Below are 21956 nucleotides of genomic sequence, written 5' to 3'. Positions count from 1 at the left end.
GGCCAGGCTCTGGTCGCAGGCACACCTCCTTCCCTTCCGGAGACCCTGCAGAGGGTTGTGCAGACAGGTTGGAAAAACGACAGAGAACGTGCACACCTTCGTCAGGAAGCCCGCCAAGGAAGCACACAGCCCGAGATGCTTCGTCACAGCATCCACGTCCGGCCTTCACGGCAGCTGCGCTGGCTCTGGTCACTTTTCTGTTATAAGTGAGGCTGGCCCTTGTTTCTGAATCAGCTTTCTGCTGCTCATGTTGGGGAAATCTTCGTGTTTTTCTCTGTGCTGATTTTGAACCCATTGTCAAGGGCCTGCATTAGACCATTTGTGAGTGTTGTTTGTTGGTCTGTTTTAACCCAATGAAGAGATTAGGACCATAAACAGTTGACTTCTAGACGGCGGCGATAGGGTTGCAGTTTACAGGATGATATATGAAATAGCAATGCTAACGTTATATAAAATATGTATAAGCAAATTTTCTAGTACACACACTTTGGGTAACTAAATATACTATTTTAAAGCCATGAAATAGAATATTATTCAGCCTTAAAAAGAAAGGAAATTCTGACACATGCTACAGCACGGATGAACCCTGAGGACGTTATGCTAAGTGAAATAAGTCAGTCACATAAGGACAAATGCTGTATGACTCCACCATAGTTACCCAGAGCAGTCACATTCATAGAGACAGAAAGTAGAATGGTGGTCGCCAGGCGCTGGGGGAGGGGAATGGGGAATTTGTGTTTAATGTGGACAGAGTTTCAGCTTTTGGGAAGATGAAAAGGTTCCGGACATGGATGGTGGCGATGGTTGCACCACACTGAATGTTCTTAATGCCACCAAACTCTACACTGAAAAATGATTAAAACGGTACATTTTATCTGTATTTTACCACAATAAAAAAAAAATCCATGAGAATGGCAAGAAGACTAACATACATAGAAAATATATTAAATACAGCTATATTAGAATATGGTAAACTATCTTTTTCGACAGAAAATTGAGTTTTGACCATGTTTACCAATATAAAGTGAATAAATTAACTCAAAGAAATCAAATGTCTTTGGAAGTATAAACAACAACTGGGGAGATGCTCTCTTTAATTCTCAAGAAAGCAAAAGTTTAACATTTCGGTTACCTCTATTTACGAGCTTAAGTCAACAGGTGCCTGTAAATCAGCATTGCATTAAACAACTATTTAGAAGTAGGTCTGGCAGTTTTACTCTAAGGTGCTGACTGCAGAGGAGGGAGCCGGGGAGTGCCGGCAGCCTGAGAACCCCAGTTCTAGAGCCCGCCAGCTGCTCCAGGGGAATCCTAACCGTGCGGCGACAAGACGGGGCAGAGGCTGGGATGAGCCAGGCCGACGGGCAGCAGGGCGCAGCTGCCCGGTCATGAAGCTCACACTCCCCTTGACATTAGGTGGGGAATCTGCCTCCCCGGCTTGGCTGAACACCAGTGGAATCAGAAACGGAAAACTGGTATTTCAAGTGAGACAAATGGAAAACATTCTCTAGAGAAGAGAACCCTTGTGGTGAAGGACTGCGGAAGCCAGAGCACATGAGGAAGGGCGAAGAGATTCTCAGTCAAGATTGGGAGACCCTGGAGGAAAGGGGCGCCTGGAAGCCAGCTGCTGGAAAGGGCACATAGTCCAACTCCCGGACCAGCGTGTTCAGACTACAAAGAGGCACTTTTCTACTCGTTGCAACACTGCGCTGAGACTGTGGGAGTGCTCAGACATCCACCTGGATGCTGCAGCAGTCCCTATGCTGGGTGCTCCCCTGAGAGAACTTAGATCCTACAGGACAGCATTGCCTTTCAAAGGCTGGACCATCTCCACTACTTTGCCCTGATTTCGCCTGCTTGGAACGGAGGGTCCTCAGACACCACCCAGCTCCGCTTCCAGCCTATGGACAACATCACCAAGGTCCAAGGAATGAGACTTGCAGGATCACAGCTGAGTGTGCCCAATGAGACCCAGCTCTTCCTGCACCTAGTGGTAACATTTTACTTCTCAAGTCACCCTCAGCCTGTTGAGTCCTATGTGTTGCTGTCTAACCCCTTCTTGCCACCTGTCTTGTTTAACTAATTTACAACTCTGGACTGCAGACTGAATTATAGCTATTTGTTTCCCCTCCCCGGCTGCACACTCAAGAAAAGCAGGCTTCATTAACTCTGCGCTTATCTCTGAACAAGGTATTAACAAGCTTTTAGATGGTGCTCCAGCCATTTGGCTTTTTTGCGAAGGTGAAAGGGCCCCTGGTCCATATGGTCTGGATTCTCGTACATTTCCATTTCAGACGCTAAGGTTGACAGATCCACTAAGAGCAAATGGGGTGTCAGTTAATATCTAATTACTCCTCACACGAGTCACAGCCCATTTAACTGAGGCAGGCGCCAGTCTCTGCCTCCACCACAGACACGGTTAGGACACCAATTTACGCTCTTTCTCTCTCAGCCCCTTGGCCTTGTGTTCTTCTCACAGGCAGTGAGTCCACCACTCCTCCTTTCTAGCCGGGTTCGTAGCCCCTTTCATCTCTGGTCTGCTATGCACCACGGGCTACCACTGACACAGAAACGAGAAAAGGAGAGTCAGGCTGACGCTCCCTGATTTTCTGTTCGAATACAGCCAGCCCTGGGTTGGTCTCTGGTTTTCTCCTTTGTGGCTGAAGTGCCAGGCGGGAAATGGGCGGGCGGGGACTGTGGCTCTGGTTTGAGGGTCTCAAAGGCCGGGAAAATCACCCCAACGACACGCACCTCAGTTTCTTCAGCCTCAAATACGGATGACTCATGACACCTCACCTCCACATATTCGGAATTTACCAGCCTACGACAGCATGCAGCTCAGGGTGAGAAGAGTCAGGGGCTGTGTTACCCCACTCTCCTCAGGGCCACCCCGCACCTGGAGGGAGAGAAGGAACCCGGGAAAGTGCCGCGAAGTTCATTCAATGGGAGTGCTCAAAGACTGCTATGAACAAGGCTCTGAGGGATGGGTCAAAATTTAAAAGGTGAAGTTTAAAAAAATTACATTCCTTGAACACACTCAGGGTTAGAAACCCAAGGGCAGAGGCTTATTTAGGAGCTCTCGGCTAAAAGGTGAAGCACTCAGAAGCACCCAGGAATGTTCTCTGTTAAACTCCTCAGGGCACGATTCCTCTGAAGGCAGCACGCAGGGAGAGCACCTTCAGAACAGGCAGGAGACAAACTCAGGAGTGGATCATTGAAAGGTCGGCACAGAACAACAAAGAATTCAAGGGGCGCCAATGTAAGTCCTCTGCAGATGCTGGTAGGGGCCACCAGGTCCGGATGCCTAAGTTCCAGAGCTCTTCAGACTAGGTACCATGCAAGTGGGAACCATCATCTCACCAAGATAGTTTTATTTAAGAAAAAAAAATTACAGAAGGAACAAAGAATTAAAAGAATTTTAATAAAATCAACAAGTTTACATTTGTACATCTTGGGTATTTGGGACCCAACCAGGGCGAAGGATAAAGTTGCAAGGACAAAGGTTTCCATGGGAGAGAAAGAAAGATGCAAGGGCATCCTCGCCGTGTGACAGGCGTGGATCTGACGGTGCGCCCATGGCGCCTGAGCCCACTGCGCTCCGAAGGACGCCCACATTCCCAAGCTCATGGGCGCAGGCTCTCCAGCTCTGAGCTCAGGCCCAGGGCCCCATAGCCTCCACGACACCCCCACAGTAAGACTTGATAGGCAACAGCAGGTAAACAGTTCATAAAACTAAAATAGTATTGCCCACAGAATATTAATGTCAGCTGAGTCCAGTTCATGCTGTTTTAACTAGAATGGTTACGCAGAACCTAACGAGGCAGAAGAGGGCTGAGTGATGCTTCGAATTGCTCTATTCAACGGCACAGTCACAAAGCAGCAGGCCCTCAGAAAGAACCATGTATTTCTTTTAAAAATATGATTTAAGAAAACGGGTTTGTGGGAGTTAGAGAAAGGTATGGTTTTAACACAGGAGGCAATTCTGCAGTGTCACAGAACTCTGCCTGTGTTAGAGGATTCGGTAGAGGTGGAAAACGGTTCAACTTGAATTCTCGTTATTCTAAAGGATAACAAACACTTCAAAATATTGATCAACGTTCAGAGGAAAAAAGAGACCAGTGTCCTCAAGTTAACAATGAGTAATCACAAGTCTTTTTCAAGATTTTACCCATTTTGTGCACAGAGAAACAGTGCTTTTAAAAGTGCAACATTGCATGACCTAGTAACTTGCTCTTTGCGGAATAACCACAAACTCATAGGTTGTGATGATAATGTACACAGCTGTACAACCATCCCGTAACACAGTCATCCACAGGGTAAAGCTCACGACCGGGCTTTGAATTCATACCAATTTACCCGGCATATGGTTGAGTTACAAGGATAACTTCTTCATCATTTATTCTGTAGATAATTGAGATATAGTTAGGAAAGAATGCATGGATGCCTTTGCTTTCTTGGGCCACTTAGAATCACAAAAGGAAAACGAATACTGACCATTATTAGTTCAGGCAAACATTTTTTAAAGAATGGAGAATGAGCCCCTCCTCCCTCGGGCCCAAGCTTGGCTGATGCTCCAAGGCCCTCTCCTGGCACATACACGCTAATGCTTGTTTTTTGAGCGTTACGGCAGGGGGTACAGTGTCTTTACTGTTAGTTCCTAATAGAATCCATAATCACAACGAAGAAATTCAAGAGGGCAGTTAAGTAACAACAGCTTGGGCTTCCTAGAGACGTCAGACAGAGAGAGACAGTGAATTCCCAGTCCGTGGTGAGCAAGAGGCATTCCTCCTGCGTGTTCAGGAAACCTCAGAGCAGGCGTGTAAAGTGCTGGGAGGTAAGGCGGCCTGGCTGGACTTCCTCACAAGGGTGTGCAGGAGCACCCGCCAGGAAAGACGACGTCTCTGTCACATGCAAGGCAGCTGTCACCACTGCCCGCCCTGCTAAGAGTGTGAGGTCGAAACCGGCCTCCCCGGGAACGCGCTCGGCTTGTGCTCATAACGTTTCCCTTCTAATTTCCCAAGTATTCAATAGGAGGTACATTTCAACAAGAAAAAATGTCCCTAACCAATACGACAGATGAATGTCTAAACAAGAGAAAAACTACAAAGATGATATAACTTCAAATAAAAACTTTTAGTCAAACGTGTTGATTGTGGAGTTTCAAATCAGCAGACGATGCGCCAAAAAAGGAACACACATTGGGCCCTCCCCCGCCATGGTCTCCTGTCTGCTGTTGTCTTCAAGACCGGCAAGCAGCTTCTCTCATGGGGCTTTACCAGCGTCTTACAGGTCTTCACTTGCTGGGCAGCCAGAAGCACACAAACTTACCCAGAAGGGAGAGATTGGGTAAAGAAGGCAGAATCTTTCAGGGGTTGAGAGCAGATGGGAAGAAGGAAGGAACACAAATACTTCCCTCAGGTCAGCCATTTCCAAGGGCAAGGCAGAGCCCCCGAGGTCATCTGGAGAAACAGACAGGACCCCAGCGGCCGTGCCTCGTGGACGGAGAGGGTACTTACACGGGACGGGAAGGTGCGGGTGAAGCCCGCCTGCCACAGGGCTCTGTGTCCTGGCCACTCACTCAGCCGAGACAGGGCTTCACCTTTGCCACCGTGAAGCAAACGGTTCCAGTGCAAATGCAGGTCTCAGGCTCGGGGGGTGGGGCTGGGGGCCGTCTGTCTGCATTGCACGGGGAAGGCTCATTTCCTCACACAGCAGACGTCTGTTTTGGATTACTAAGAACCTGGACGGGTGTACTCTGGCAGGTGTCTGTTTCCGGGGTTTTCCATTTACATTCATTGCAGAGTGGTCAGCAGCCAAGAGGCCCTGGTTCACATGACTGAGGCTCCCCAGCACTCAGGGCTCATCCCGTCGTCTTGGCTGACCCAAGGGCAGCGGCTTCCTGCTCTCTGCACCCAGCAGCCTTGGTAAAGAACTCAGGGTCCCCCTCGCGCCCTCGGCTGGGCCTCTTCAAGTCCGGGTGCCAGGGCTGGGGGAACTGGGGTTCGTTTGTCTGCTGGCAGCACAGTGCGTGTGGACGAGACCTCCATTTGGATACCTAACAAACACGGGCTCACAAAAGGGATTTTGGCACATCTGGCAAAGCTTTTTGTCCGAGAGCCGAACTGAGCTTCCTTTCAACTTCATCTGCAAAAAGAAATAAAGACTGTGGATTCTCTCTCATAAAGTTAGACCAGTTTTTCAGAGTTGACACACATTACTCCATCGATTGCTATTACTGATGAGGACTGCCTTAACATCAACTTCTCGAAACAGAATATTAGAAGTGAAATTAAAAACATCCTTAGTATCTGGAGAAGTAAAAATAAAAACTGCAAAACTGCTTTCTTATTTTACAAAAGCAGCTGCTGCTTGTGTGGCCAAGGCGTTTCTAACCAAGATCCTCTCTCAAACATAAAGTCATGTAATGTGAGAGCTGAATAAGAGCATATAAATCATCTAATTCCTGGTTCTCTCATTTACAAACAAAAAACAGTAAGGCATGATAGGGATTTAGTCAAAGCCATTTGGTTGATTACGGGCACATTCCTGCCAGGTCCTAGGAAACATGATTTCATTTCTTTAAAGGTAAGTGACAAACTGAGCTGTGACTCCATTGCTCCCTGTCTCATTCGCCGGACTTGAATTCTGCAAGTTAAAAAGCCTTTCTGCACAATTCACTTGGGTCGACCCAGGCAGGTCAGCCTTTTGGCAAGATGGAATAGCAACTCAGTCGATTCGTTCTGTACTTATTAATCAGTCATTCAACGCTTATTAACTGCCTTCAAGATGCCAGGCTTGGCTCTAGGAATACTGAGGTAAATAAATGAAGTCCCTGCCCTCAAAGAACCGAGGTGTAACAGTAAAGGGAGACAATTACGAATGCACGTGCACAGTATGTGAACGGGCAAAGGAGACGGTTAGTCTGCTTAAAGGGATACCATGGTTTCACAAAGGGAAAAATACTTAGGCTGGGTTTCGAGCGGGCATTCACCAGGCACAAAAGGGAAAGGTGCGAATGTCTCAGGCAGAGGGTGGGCCAGGCGCAAGGGCCGTATGTATGAGGCCCCACGCGTCTAGACACGCAGCGAGAGATGGACAGGGATGGGCCAGAGGAGCGGAGACTGACTCTTCCAGGCCTTGACTCCCCCACTGAGGAGTCAGTGAAGGCTTCTGAGTGGAGGAACACACTGGATTCCTGCTCTGGAAAGATCGCCACCAGCTGCATGGAATATGGGCCTCACAAGACAGAATTCTCCAGAGGAGGAGAAGCCTGGGGACTGGTACAGACTGGACATTTGCGTCCCCCTCAAATTCACATGCTGGAGCCCTAATTCCCACTGTGACGGCATTGGGGGGGGGCCTTGCGAGGTGATTAAGGTTAGAGGAGGAAACGAGGGCGGGGCTCCCACGATGGGATTAGGGCCATTCTAAGAGGAGGAGGGACCGGAGCTTGCGCTCTCTGCCGGGTGAGGACGCAGGGAGAAAGGGGCTGTCTATAAGCCAGGACAAGTCCTCACCATGCACGAGGCACCGAATCTACCAGCACCTTGCTCTTGAACTGCCAGCCTCTAGAACTGTGAGAAATCAAAGTCTGTTGCTTAAGCCCCCCAGCCTACAGGACTCGTTATAGCGGCCCAAGCTGACTAAATATAGGGACCAAGAACGTGGAGTTCTGAATTGGCCTGCAATTCACATCTGGGCTCCCCATTTACTGTATGACTTCTCTGTGCCTCAGCGTCCTCTTCTGTGAAAAGGAGATAATAGCAGATACTGCATAAAACTGTTGTGTTGATAAAATGATACCATGGTGTAAAGTGTAGAACCGTGCCTGGCACACAACAGGTACTCAATAAGGAAGTGCTAGACTTGCCCACGTGCTCTCTTGAACGTCAGGGTCTAGGAGGGGAGGAAAACGACAACAGTGCCACACTGCTGGCCCAGTGTCTGCCTCTGCTCACACGTACCTCTGCTTCTATATGAGTAGAATAACACATTTGATGTGCTGAAGTTGCAGAGAAGACACATGACAAAGAACACTTTTCCATAGGCAAAATCTACCTTAAATAGAATGTTGATTGGTCAGGAAGCTAGCTCGCCTAGAAGGGCCAGGCTCTCACCTTATCGTATTTGTAGATTAAGTTTTCAGACTTGGCCAGGCCGACAGCCACCTGTGCTGTCCTCCTGGTGTGGACACTGTCCCTCATGGCCCCCGTCAGGAACGGGCAGAGGAGCTGCACTGACCAGGTGCCCGGCAGCAGCTGCAGAACCTGGGCCGCGTCAAATTCCGTGGCGTGGTGGTTCAGGAGGTCCACGGCGGCCACGGTCAGCTCGGGTGCGGAGGGCCCGGGGCCGAGGTAAATGGCCAGCAGCGTGTGGAAGAGCCGCTGCCGGTAGGGTGGGGCCCTGCCCTCGGAGCGCCACAGGCAGTAGTCCTCGGCCGCCGAGAAGTCCCTCAGCTCGTGAACCAGGATGCGCAGGGCTTCCTCGTGCTCCTCCAGCTTCCCGTGCAGGATGGCGCTCTCCATGGGAAGGCCGGCGCCCTGGATTCTATCTGTTGGGCAGAATCCACAAGGTAGAAACAGGCAGGGCCTGAGCCACTTGATGTGGCGATCCAAGGCAGAAGCGTGGTGCTTTTAGCTTAAGAAAGGGCAAAGCAAACTGGCCGCCTAGGCACTGCTGGGTGGCCACCAAGACGAGGGAGAGGGCGCTCTTGCACTTCCTCGTTTCGAATCTGGGTGTAGTAACGCCGAAGCCAGACTCTATTTATAGGGACAGCCAGATCTCAGAATACAGACTTCCAATAATGTTTACAGAATGAATAAAACAAACGACCCATGATCTCAGGAGGCCCCAGGGAAACAGTGAGTACCAGAGTGCCAGGGCTCCAGTTAATCCACCATTATTCCTATTCTTCCAGTACGCCATCTTTTTGACTAAAGCAGAAAGGCACTATATTCACTTGAATCCAGACACTACCAGCCCCCTCAAAAGTGTGGTGAACCCCCTTATTCCAATTTAAAATCTATTTCATGGGAAGGAACATGGGTTCACAGTGTTAAAAATCCCTATCTATATCATTTCCTTTTGTTTCTTCTGCAACTTAAGTTTCCAGGTTATAAGTAAAATGATGGCACTGAAGGAAGCCTCACTTCTGACCAAGGCCCCGCACTTCACGGGCCGAGTCTCACTGGCAAAGTCCCTTTGCTTTCCATCCCTCTGTAAAACAGGAAGAGGACGTAAGATTTCTTCCCACTGTGACGGGATATTCTGAGGACGACTCCTATTTCAGGGGCTCAGGTTAATGCTCAAATTGTAGGCCTTCTGCATTTAAAGTTGGCCACACTCAGGTCCTCTGCACATGGCTCATACCACTAGGCCTGCAGCAAAGGGCTGCTTCTACCACGCACAGCACTAAACACACAGGCTGCAACACACACCACCATCACCCTCACCAAGAACTGTCAGCAACAATCACTAAGTGGCTACCACGTTGAAGGCATGAGGAGAGGGGCAAAGACGGTTAAGAAAAGGTCTCTATAGTGATCTACACTTTTCACACCTGTCATCTCATTTACGTGCGATTCTCAAGGCCGCCCAGAGTGGGTAGGCTGGGCAGCAAGCGTTATTGCAAGGAGCCCAGATACACCCTGGAGTCACATGACTGACAAGGGGACAGAGTACATCTGAAATTCCCACACCTGTCCACAGTGCCTTGGGGGACACCCTCTTTCCTGCGAGCTCCCGAGCCTTCCCTGTGAGCCCAGACTCCTCCTTTAGGACTGTTCAAACAGGTCCTTCTTTGGGAGGCGTGCCCTGCCCCTCCACCCCAAGGCAGGGATCATTGCTCCCTCGGCCCTGCACAGAGCTTCTACCAGCCTTATCTGCATTCCTGGTAAAGTGAGGGCAAAAACCAAGCTACATCCAGCTTTCTAAGCTTGGTGCAGGGTCCGACACGCTACACATGCTTTAATGAGGTAGCTCAACGAGAACATCAATGAACAAACTCACGACCAGCACAAGATTTTTATAAAGGGGTCTGTGAAGCATCAAGTGGAAAATAAGTCAGGGGTGACAGTAAAAATGCCTAATGACCAGTACCGCAGAGGTACTGACAATGAGAAGGGACAGTGGCTGCGAGCGACAGTGTGGCTGATGAGCAGCACAGCCAAACGTCAGGCCTGGGGCCAGTGCAAGCTGGAACTAGTTTCTGCTGCTCCCGTGACATATCAACCCCAGCTGGAGTTCTGGGTCTACTGCTCATGAGCTGTGTGACCTGGGGCAAGCTGGGGAACTTCTCTAAGCTTCAATTTACTCTCCTGTAAAAATAATTAAAAAATAGGGCTTACTTCATAGGGTGTTGTGGATATTAGATACCCTAATGCATGATAAGTTTGGACCTATGCCTGCCATACACAGTCGATCCTCATTATTCAGATTCTGTATTTGTGAATTTGCCTACTCACCAAAATTTATCTGTAACCCCAACATCAACACACATGGTGCTTCTGTGGTCATATGTGGACATGCACAGAGTGCCGAAAAATCTGAGCTGCCTGACATGCATGTTCCCAGCTGAGGTCAAACACGGCAGCGCTGCCTTCTTGTTGCAGCTCTCCTGTAAGGAGACGTCCTCTTCACGGTATACCATGTGCCACATGGTTTGCATTTTTGTACTTTTCATTGGTGATTTCACCCTTTAAGACGGCTCCAAGTGCAGTGCTGATGCGCTGCCAGTGTTCCTAAGCACAAGGAGGCCAGGATGTGCCTTACAGAAAAGGCAAGTGTCAGACGAGCTTCACCGAGGCCTGGGTGACAGTGTGTTGGCTGAGAGTTCAATAGTAATGAACCAACAATACATATCAAATGAAGTGTCCTTAAACAGAAGCACTCATAAAATGAGGTCATGTATTGATCGGCTGACGCAATGTCATCACCAGAGGCTCGCGGGAACCTAAACCTGTACTTCCCCTAGGAGCAGCGGCTCAGGAGTCACTAATTCAGTGTTTGTGGCAACTTTCTAGAACACAACTACTGAGAATAATGAGAATCGACTGTAGTTAATGGTCAAAAATGGTGTTAAACGCTATTAAAGAGAAATTTGTTGCTAATCCCACTAAGATCAAATCTGGAAATTCTATGATGTCAAATACAGCAAGAGACAAGCCAATCCCAGCAGGCACGAGCACTGTGCTGCTTTGTGGCACTTCACACACTACGGAGACCGTGGTCTCTGCACCCCGAGGAAAGGAAAACTAGACTCCCCTCCAAGACACAGCACTGCCTCCACCTGGCTCTGAGGCTTGAGCAGTCCAAGGGGGCTGCTGTGGGCCGCGCCTGCTGGCAAAGCCCTGGTCAAATGCTGGAGGCATCAGAAGGATCTCTGATTCAAATGCTTCAAAGCCGAATAAGGAAAGGCAAACGGAGGCAGGCTCAACAGACACGCAGACTTTCAAACCCACCAGGGCAGCTGTTGTGTCATCAGTTAAAGGGCCAATGTCCATTTCTAGGGGGTGCAGGCACGAGAAGCTTTGCCCCATTCTCCAGGAAGGCAACTTTGTGCCAAAAGAGGCTCAAGGAATCACCCTATGGACTCAAAACAAAGAGCTGTGCAGAGCCTTCCCCGTCCCGCCCGCGTGAAGGTATCAGGGGAGAGACACTGAGATCCTCCTCACCCATCAGAAAGTGGACTCGGTACAAGTCGGATTTCTGCAGCAGCTGTCGTAGCTTTGCCTGCGTCTCGGTCACTTCCGCACCCCTGCCACCAGTGCTGGGTCCCTGTCGCAGCACCTCGTCCAGGTAGAGGAGTGCTAAGCGTGTGTGGTACTCTTCCTTCTGCAGGAAAGGGGATCGGAGCAGACAGACAGCGTTGGCAAGCGGGAAGCATGGAGACCACCCCCCCCTCCGGTCAGCAGTGCTCTCGAGACCAGGCTGTGCTGAGCGGAGCTGGGGCAGAGTCCCAGGGACAATGACCACAACACACTTGCGGGTCAAAACCCCTCTGAAACCAAAAAACAGAGAAGGTGAATCTAAAATCAGTGGGAAAAATATAAAAGGGTTACTTCTCATTTTGAGAAGTAAGGGCCACCGGATTCAGGTATTCTCCAAAAAGGTGTAGCTGCTCTCAGGTCCTTGAGGAATAACAACAAGGAAGGAAGAGAGACGAAAAAGGATAAGCTGAGTGGACATGAGACCAACAAAAGCTACTTGTTCCTCTGGTCTCTTTCACAAACCTCCAGTTCCCCTCAGACCATCAGCAAGTCCAGCCCGAGCACCCCGGGAACATATAACGTGACACAGGGATCTGTCAACAGACTGAGGGTCGAATCCGACCTCTGAAGCCACTGCTGTGACACCGCAGCCACAGCCCTGGTCTGAATTCTGACGCGCTCACCTGCAGGCTCCTGTCCACAACCAGGTGCTCCAGGTACTTAACGAGAGCTTTAGGGTATTTCTTAAGGCAAGTGATAACATCGTCTGGGTTAAAACTACTCTTCTGCTGTTCGTTCAAAGGTCTCTTGGTGAAAACTTGAACTCCAACCTGAAAGGAGAGTAGCGGGTATTGGCTCTCTCGGCAGTTTCCCCTCAGTGTCTCGACTACACTGTGGGACAATTATTTTGTTTAGAAACTTGAAAAGACACTGATGCCTCATGGTAGTACTTGGCATGGGAGGGTCCAGAGGGTCAGTGTCACTTTCTAAAAGAGAAAAGGTTCCAGCAAACAGTTCGGTATCTTGAGAGTTTGGCTCAATTTAGTGACTATGCTTTTCAAAGTCCCCAGCATCTCCAGGATGCTGGACAGTGCGACACAGAAGCACTGGAAGGCAGAACTTCCGCACGAGCTGGGATTCAGATGGCTCAAGGGGATGCATCAGACAGACAACAAAGGGAGCGGAGGGGGAGGTTGAAGCATAGCTTGTTTTCCCAGCTAAAATCAAGTTTTTGGTCTGTTTTTACCAGCCCCCCCCCCCCACAAAGAACGGGTTCACGAAGCACGGACCTCCTCACTTTTCTGCAAGGCCCAGCCCGCGTACTGCCACACCAGCTCCCGGTCCAGGCTGTGGGTGAGGAAGTCGACGACGTACTCGTACAGGTCCGAGCGTGTGGAGTCGTGAATTTCCCCATTCACGATGTTCACCCACAACTGCCAAGGAGCAAAAGATGTTTTAAAAAATGGAAGGTTACATGCCTTTTACAATTAGCTTAGAAACAGCACATGTTTACTTACTTGGCCTTTTAATACTTAAAAGTAGTAGGACAAATTTTAAATGCTTAAGTCACTTTTAATTTCTTCAGAGCAATATATAAATGTAGAAGACATGGTCCAAGAAATCCAGAAAATAAAGCACCAGGTTCTTTTTCTTTCCTTTTAAATGATGTCACAGTAATACAAACAGTAAATATAATGCATGAGAAGAGGCGGACGTATTAAAAATGTTTCTTCACGAAATAAACAAAATGATCACTGACAACATCTCAACACAGAAGAAATTTACCTGCATTCATCAGCAAGGCTGTTTCTACCTTCTCCATCACAGGAATTCTGGATTTTGAAATCCTTTTTGGACTCTGAGAGTCAGATATCATGCTTCTAAAAACTTTATTGATTCTATCCCCTAGTGTTGTGTCTTTTACACTTGATGATAGATTTAAAGTCCTTTGTTATTTGATCCAGAAAAATCCCTGATGTGTAAACCGAAGTTTTTTTCAGAACCCCAGAATGAGGCAGCATCACATGGGGTGGGAGAGATGGTGGCTGCCCACGCAGCATCACCTGTGTCATGTCCCCCCTACCTGTCCACCTGCTGCACTTCTGAATCAGAGCACCAGTGAGAAGCCCAAGAAACAGGGTGTGCTGCGTAAACCATAATTCTGACATGAGCATGTGCACAGTTTTTTATGGTGAGAGTTTCTTCAACATCGAATTCCCTAAGCCAAATAACCTACTCACACACATATTGAAATGCGTCACTTTTTAATAGTAGAATTCTGCCATATATGGTTTTTTCATATTATTTCAATTTTGCAAATCTCTCTATAGCCCTGCCAATGTTATTATTACACTTATATCAAGCTGCAATTCTCTGAACAATGTTTTAAAAAATAAAAATTTTATCTTTGATACCCAAATCAACTCTTAGCCATTGGTGCATGATAATGGGAACCCACTATGTTTAACCTATTCTGCAATCACGTTACCATGACAGTTTCTCAAAGCAACCAAATACACGTGTGGCTTTGCCAAAGTCACAAAGATGACTTCAGCTTCGTGAGTACCACTGATACTCCTGGCCACTCACAAAACAAAACAAAAAAGGAATGTGAGGAAACTGCAATACAGAGCAAGACCAGTGGATGGCAAATGAGGGAAGGGGAGAGGTCTCCCAAGAGTGCGAGGACATTTGCTCAAGATCAGGCATGAGAAGTAAGATGCAGGCTAAGAGACAAAACTAGAAATCCATGCCCTTTTCAGTTCAGGCGTGGCGCCCTCGCTCGGGCCACCTGTAGACTCGTTCCAATCCCAGCTCTACCACTGAGCAGTGGTGTGACCCTGGGCAAGTGACTGGCCTGGGTCAGCTTTAGCTCTGTCCCAGATGACACGGGGACCATAATTCACCCAGCTCACTGGCAATAGCTATTGTCATTAACAGTGGAAATCATAAACAAACTGTTATTCACAGGCTTAAGTGTCTGATAAGGCAGTGATGTCACATGCCTTGTGGCTCAGTAAAAAAATCATATTTTTATGAATTTTCAAAAACTCAATCTTGATAATGTTCTTTAAAGAGATATAAAGACAAAGAAAACTCAAGGAATTCACTTTCTAAAACTATTATTTTTGTTCTGTAAAAAAGGTTAGAGATCAGGCAAAAATGGTCTCTATCAATTTGGGACTTATTTTTAAGTGACACTTAGTGAAATGTACTGATTTTCAAATAATGCTAAAATGCTCTGGAACTAACCTGAACTGCAGCCGCATCCTGGTTATTAGAATGATAGAGCAGTCCCAGTGCAAAATACCTGGAAGAAAACAACACGATGAGCGCACCCTGCCCTCACCGTCTGCTGTGGGCAGCACCCACACCAACGCCCCTGGCCCTGGTCCCCTACTCCTGCTCTGTATTCTGTTCAACTCAACGTTCAACGACAAATTTCAAGTGACAAAAAGATCCTCATTCTGTTCATTTACTTATGGTATAAAAACGTGCACCCTATCGACGTCCAAAGAGGATCATACTCAAGTCGAAGATAAACTGAAAAATATAATTATGCTTATACTATGGAAAATCAGATGCGGAACTGTTTTATAATTTGCTTCAAATATTAACGTAGTTTCATATCTCTTCAGTTAACCATTATTAACCCATCACGAGGCACTAAGTGAATATTTGGAAGGTATGCTGAGTTATTATGCAAAGAGAGCAGAAGGAGTTGGAGTGTGAACAGCAATGAAGGCCAACAGTATCCAGGCATCACAGAGAACGGAGGGCCCTGGGGAGGGCACCCAGAGTTCAAGACCTGAGGTTCAGTACCGGCTTCATTCATTATGGACTATGCGACCTCGAGCAAGTCGCTGCGTTCCCCCGCCCTCCACTTCCTCGGTGTGAGCGGAAGGGTTAGCAATAACACCGGCACCGCCCCAGGTTCCGCAGGTGGGTCCTGCTCCTGGTCCTCCTCCTCCCCGGCAGGTGCGGGGCAAGCCGACCTAGGAGGTCAGATTTCTCCCCTCAAAGAGCAAACTCTCAACATACTGAACTATTTGCTGGAACCCTTCTCCTCTCCTTAACCTTTTAGAAAGCTACACTGACTCTCTGGACTCTCCCATCCAAAGTCACGACCATGAGGCATCAGCGTGTTTGCTGGTTCCTTTAGAATATTCTATAGAATATCTCCATTCTACTGTGTGTTTGAGAAACTGAGGGAAACTGCTGAGAGCACCAATACCCTCGTGGAGACCAATGACAAGCCTGTACCGTTGAGGCATCTGAATGAGATCCAGCATTGGAGCTGCCACCGTCTCCGGGGAAGTTCAGCTGCACCTTTGCCATTTCAAATACATAACAATCATAGACAAAGAGTCCTACTGCTTAGTGGAGTTTAGGGATCACCCGACACCCCTCATGCTTAAAGAAAAAAACCCCTGAGGCTAGAAGGGTCAGACTACTTGACAACCTGCCCAGGAGGAAGAAGCTGCTGGCTCTTATCTAGCCAGTCACTACAGACAAACTGCCCTTGTGCACACGGCACAAGGCAGCGGGCGGCCGCCTACCAAGTCATGCACACAACGAAGGCCGAGTGTTAAGCCATAACCTTTTATCAACAAGGTCAAGAAGCCTCCCACTTGATCTATTTATCCAGTCATCTATCTATGCATTCAATTTAGTCATCAATGACTAAAGTGCACGATTAATTTACCAACACACATGTGGCGTCTCCCACAGGTGAATCCCAGATGGAATAGGGAGGAAGATTACGAATCACTTCATTTACTAACAAGGCCTATGCCTAGCTCCAAACAGTACTCTATCGCGGAAGAAGTGGTATGAGAGTGAACGCCCTCCAAGACCCCTTCAGTCGGTCTGCAGACCATGAAGAGCGATAGAACCTGAGGGGTGCTGGGCTGTCACCATGATTTCAAGGTAGTCATTTGATGAATCTCTTGGGAACTCACACATCACACTGGCTACCTCAGCTTCACAACAGTCTCCCCACTGGATGGGGAAGGGCCAGGCATGAAGCCCCTGGTTGCTTCCAGAAAGAGAACACTCACTTTTTGTGCTTCTCTAGCCAGGCAGCGCTGTCGGTCAGAAGACAGAAGTTCTCGGTGACCAGGAGGTCCAGCAGACTGTCATGGTCAGCCTCCGCATACAGCTTGAGCAAGGCTGTGTCGATGTCTTCCTTGTAGCCGTTTGCTACCTCTGTGCTGCGGACCTCGTTCAAGTAGCTCATGAGGAAGCGCTTGCACTTGGCCATCTTCTCCTGGTCCCCTTGGGTCAGCTGGTTGAGGTCTGCATACTCGTGGAGAGGAGGGTGAGACCGTGTGAATGAAGAGGAGGTGGGCAACAGGAAGGGGTAGAGAGAGATCAGCTCCCGGACGTCAAGCTGGCCGCTTCTGCAATTACAGTGTCAAACTAAATGAAGCAAAAAGAGAGAAAGAGTACACATAGGCACACAAAACAACACTGGAGGGGCGTGCAAGTCTGCACACATTAATGGGGAGCTGGATATGCGGGTAAACACGGCAGAGCAACCGCCCTAATTTGCAAGCGCAGCTAAGCCCTGCTGAACTGTGTGCCACCACCTGCACCCAGAAAAGAACAGAGGGGACCACGAAAGACACGCACACAGCCAGCGTGGAAGGAAGTAGGAGATCAAAACCCCTGAGGCGAGCTGAACACCAAGTCAGTGTGGACTCCCTGGAGACCAGGGCAAAGACAGGACACACAGGAAACAGCATCACTGTCTGACCGCGGGCAGAGGACAGTCCTTCTGAAATCTCTAAAGTGTAAACAGATTCTTTCACAGGAGAGACTTTACAAGAACATAACTCACAATTTCCTCATCAATAATTTTATGACAGAGGACAGAAGCATTCACGTGGCCACTTCTGTGGTGGCTCTCGTTAGCATTTCAGAGCAAAACAGCAGGATGCCACTAAATGGCTAGTGTAGCATCCAGACCTTGTAAGGCCCAGGAAGCCACACGGAGTGAGGTCCCATCTCCTCCCCTGCAGCCTGCTCGTCCTGTCTACAATGCTAACAGTTAAAGCCGGCATCACTGAGCCGTGGACCTCAACCCTGGCCCAGCACTAGACCCACCTCCAGGAAACCTCTTGAGGAAGAGAAGCAGCGGCCCTGCCCCAGACACACCGAGTGGGAATCTTGGAGGGCGGATCCAGGATCCGCACTTGCTGTGACATCCACGCATCTGCCTACCTTCAGGCTCTGATCGTCTCTCCTCCATCCTCCTGGCTTCCTGCCTCTGCTCTCCTGCCTTCTACTCTGCTCTTTCCATCCTCGCCCTCTCCTGACCTTCAGAGGTTCTATACTACCCACAAGAGAGACTTCAAGCCTCTTAGCATGGCATTCAAGACCCTTCCTGGGGCCAGCCCCCTGGCCAATAGGTTAAGTTTGGCATGCTCCACTTTGGCAGCCCAGGTTCACAGGTTTGGATCCCAGGCGTGGACCTACACCACTCGTCAGCCATGCTGTGGTGGTGACCTGCAGACAAAACACGAAGACTGGCACAAATGTTAGCTCAGGGCTCACCTTCCTCAAGCAAAAAGAGCAGGATTGGCAACAGACATTAGCTCAGGGCTGATCTTGCTCAGCAAAAAAAAAGACCCTTCCTAAACTGATCCCAAACCACCTTACAACTTCAGCTCCAACCATCCCTCTCACGCTCCAACACTTGACTCTGCCTCATTATTTTGCCAGTTTACACATTTCACGCCACTTTGCCTGAAGCAGTGGTTCTCAATGGCAAGCAGTTTTTCTCCTCGGGGGACAGCTGGCAATGTCTGGAGATATTCTGTCAGGACTGGAGGGAGCTACTGGCACTAGTGGGTAGAAGCCAGGGCTGCTCCTGCCCATCCTACTACACACGAGAAAGCCCCCACAACAAAGAATTACCCAGCCCAACATGTCAACAGTGCCACAGTTGAAAAATCCTGGCCTAAAGTATGATTCTCAACTTGGGAAACTTTGGCTCATCATTTATGGCCCAGGACAAGTCCTGAGATAAGTCCAGGCTCTGCGATGCTCCCACAGCCCTCCACTCACACGCAGAGCGGCACCTACGCTGCACGACAGGCTCACACCCATCTTCCAAGCCAGCGTGGGCAACTGCAACAGCAGGGCACTGTCTCACCCGCACACATGGGCTCTGGTGCTTAGGCCAAGTTTGCAAAGTGCAGGAAGTGCTGACCGGGACTGGATGCAAGGACAGGCTGCATAACATCCAGAGGAACAGACACAGCGCATACGTCCCCACAACATGACTCACAAACAGGCTCTATGTTAGGAGCCAACCATGATTAGCACTGAACTGAGAAGGAACCTGACGACAAGTCCCAGAGCAATGAGAAAAAACAGCCTGAGTCATTAGCAACGTTTGCTGTGGGCACAGGAAAGGGAAGCGGAATCAACCTCGTCCAGGAGTATCTTCCTCAAATATCAACCTTCTCAGCCACACTTGTGACAAAAGCTGGGCTGCAGTCAATTTCAAGTTAAGCTATTAGGAGGCTGAAGTATGAAGTATAGGAAGCTTGTATTCATGACTGACAGGCCCCATATTTATTTTCCTACAAAACTGGTGAACTTTTCTAGGAATGCAACCACGGCCACTCATCCAGTGTTTCAAATTAACCCATCAGAAAAAGATGTAATGGGAGGCCCCCGAGGACCCAGCTGCAGAGGTCTTCCACATCGGAGGGACAAAACAAGATAGGACAGAGAACAGTCTAGGTACAAGGGGCAAAGAATCTATTTGAACCCAAAAGCTAATGATCTTTCCAGGAACAGAGGAGAACAGCACACACAACTTACATAAGTAAAAGTCATATAGGGTATCATTATTCAAGAAGTGATTCCCTCTCTACTCAGAAATCTCTATTCTACAACCAATTTTGTGACAGAGCAAGAGATGAGAGCCTCTGTGGGTGTGACACAGCCTGGGTTGTACTGCAAATACCCCAGAGAGTGGCCAGTGGACAGCACACCTCAGAGAGGCCTCCTGCTCTGCGGTGACCCGCATGAAAGGATCTAGCTGGAGGCTTTGTAACATCTTATCTCTGCAGTGGCTCGGAACTACGCATGATCCATTCTGGGTAGACATTTTGCAAACTTCTGCACTAGGCAATGCTTTAGTAGGATACTTAAAGACCATCATAGCAGGCTTACCCTAATCTTCTGCAAGCAGTGCTGAGCAAGCACACACCGACCACTGCCTCCCTGAGCCCACCAGCCTGAGAGGAACGCGCACAGGACAGCAAAAGAGTGCGTGTGGGACAGGTGTGGGGTGGGGGGGGGAGCTGGCCCAGGGGGTACAGTATTAATCATAATGCCAGAAGAGACCCCCATAAGAGAAATTCAACTTCCTGAGACAGCTAACCAGGAAGATGCCATTTAAAAAGTCCATAGAAGAAGAATACATTTCATGAGTCTTGCCACAAGCACCTGCTCTTTTCCTACACTCATAGCTTCTTGTAAGATCTCTGGAGAAAAGAAAAAGTGAGCAATAGTACTTCCCTAGGAATCCTTCACATGTTATCAAACTCACTCTTTAGAATCCCCTTCTCCTCTCTTCACAGGACCATTACACACGCCCCTCAGCAGCCCACCCTCTTCAAGATGCAGGACAGTTAAACCAGGCCTGAGCGTGCAGGGTCCTCAAGGAACGAGCGTGGGTCTGTTACTACTGCACGCGACCTCGCCGCTTCCACCTGAAGCCGTCTAACCACGGCCGCACTCCCGCCGCAGCGACACAGCTGAAGTGGCGGCTCTGACCACAGAGGGACACGCAGTCGTCCTACCAACACCTCAAATTACCTGAAGAGCTCTTTAGCTTCCAGGAACTGCAGCTGCGCAAACTGTATGAACCCCGCCTGCTGCAGGATCCTCCTGTACATCACCTGCAAGGAAAGACAGGTTTAACCTCTGAGAGAGACCTCGCAATCATCACAGCAGGGAGAAACTCAATTCCAATCATCAAACGAGCTAACAGTTAATGATGACACAGAAATCTGAAATTACAAGGTAAAGGAACAGCAAGGCATATATGAAATTATTTTCAATATACACACATACATACGTATGTATCTGTATATGTATGTTGATCAACCTCTCATTCTTGAAATTGAGTTGTTCTCTATTTTACTATCCTGCCTCCTCCTTCATGGGTTTTTCATCAATCCCAATCTTTCCCAAACGCATTCCTTATCTCCTATTCTCCTCCTCATTAACTCGCAGGCCTTCGATGATCGTTTCTATTCTAACTTCCGGTTGCTCAGGTGTAACCCCTGTGGCACTGCCGGCAGTCTAGAAGCAGCTCACCCTTCTATCACTCTCCCGGAAGTGACACTGCACGGCCGCATCTCTGAGCATCCCTCAGAGCACAGGCCGATCCACTGAGTAAATAAACATGCTTTCCTGGCCAACGCTGGGGAAAGGCTGTGCATTCTCTCTCCTCAAGCTGATGATATCCCACACTGACACGTCCCAGTCTGGGAACTCCTGAAAAAAAGGTGCCTGTTATCTGCGATTAATCCAGCACTCCCCAGACACTTGAGAACGTTGTCTCGTCATGTCTTTACTTCCAGCCCCTCCCTCTCACCGTGCAGGCCGGTCAGTTTCCGAGTTTTGTCTATCCTTCGTTTGAAATAGCTCTTAATGCACCTCTTCACTCTACTCTTACTGGTTCCCTCACCACAGCCCAGGCCCTCATCACCTCACAATTAAAGACTCTAAGTGTGTTTCGGACTCTGTGACTTCTTAACTCATCTTCCTTCTAATCCATCAAGCTGTTTTATAAGCCATAAATTGCTTGAAGGCAAGGCACACGCATTATCCATCCTAGCATCCCCACACCCCTAGCATAGCATCTGCCATTTGGTACCTGCTTATTGATCTGAAGAACTAGCTGATCAATTTTTATGAAACTCCATGTTCATTGTCATTTGCTATCCCCATTTTACAGACAGGAACATTCTGCTCAGAGATATTAAGGTTTCAGCCCAAAGTTACTAAAGTATGAAGTGGCTCAGCAAGGATTTAAACCAGATCTTTCAGATTCTAGAGCCCAATTCTTTCCACGCACTGATTCATCTGGGTACACGGCAGGCAGTTAATGCTGGTTCCACTGAAGAAGCAAGGGGAATGGAGACAGCCAGCAGCCAAAGGCCATCAATCCTGCTCCCTCAAACCAGCTTTAAAAGGGGCTTTTGCTATAGTTTTAGAGAGTTC

The 21956-nt window shown here is 48.6% G+C and overlaps 1 protein-coding gene across 1 annotated transcript in view; it reads right to left on the bottom strand.

The window, feature by feature from the left end:
* Positions 1-3399: 3399 nt before the first annotated feature.
* TGFBRAP1 (transforming growth factor beta receptor associated protein 1) overlaps positions 3400-21956 on the bottom strand; it is a 67849-nt gene continuing 49292 nt past the window's right edge. The window contains exons 5-12 of the mRNA XM_023618494.2: positions 20544-20626; positions 16766-17107; positions 14958-15015; positions 12995-13138; positions 12389-12535; positions 11670-11829; positions 8115-8548; positions 3400-6141 (exon numbers count right to left, since the gene is read on the bottom strand). Of these exons, the coding sequence (XP_023474262.1) occupies positions 5965-6141; positions 8115-8548; positions 11670-11829; positions 12389-12535; positions 12995-13138; positions 14958-15015; positions 16766-17107; positions 20544-20626 (1545 nt within the window). The 3' untranslated portion in view covers positions 3400-5964. The remainder of the gene's footprint in view (positions 6142-8114; positions 8549-11669; positions 11830-12388; positions 12536-12994; positions 13139-14957; positions 15016-16765; positions 17108-20543; positions 20627-21956) is intronic.

The sequence above is a fragment of the Equus caballus genome, chromosome 15 (genome assembly GCF_041296265.1).
Source record: "Equus caballus isolate H_3958 breed thoroughbred chromosome 15, TB-T2T, whole genome shotgun sequence".
Taxonomy (NCBI): Eukaryota; Metazoa; Chordata; class Mammalia; order Perissodactyla; family Equidae; genus Equus; species Equus caballus.
Note: the sequence above shows the minus strand (reverse complement) of the source record. Positions and strands in the feature narration are given on the sequence as shown.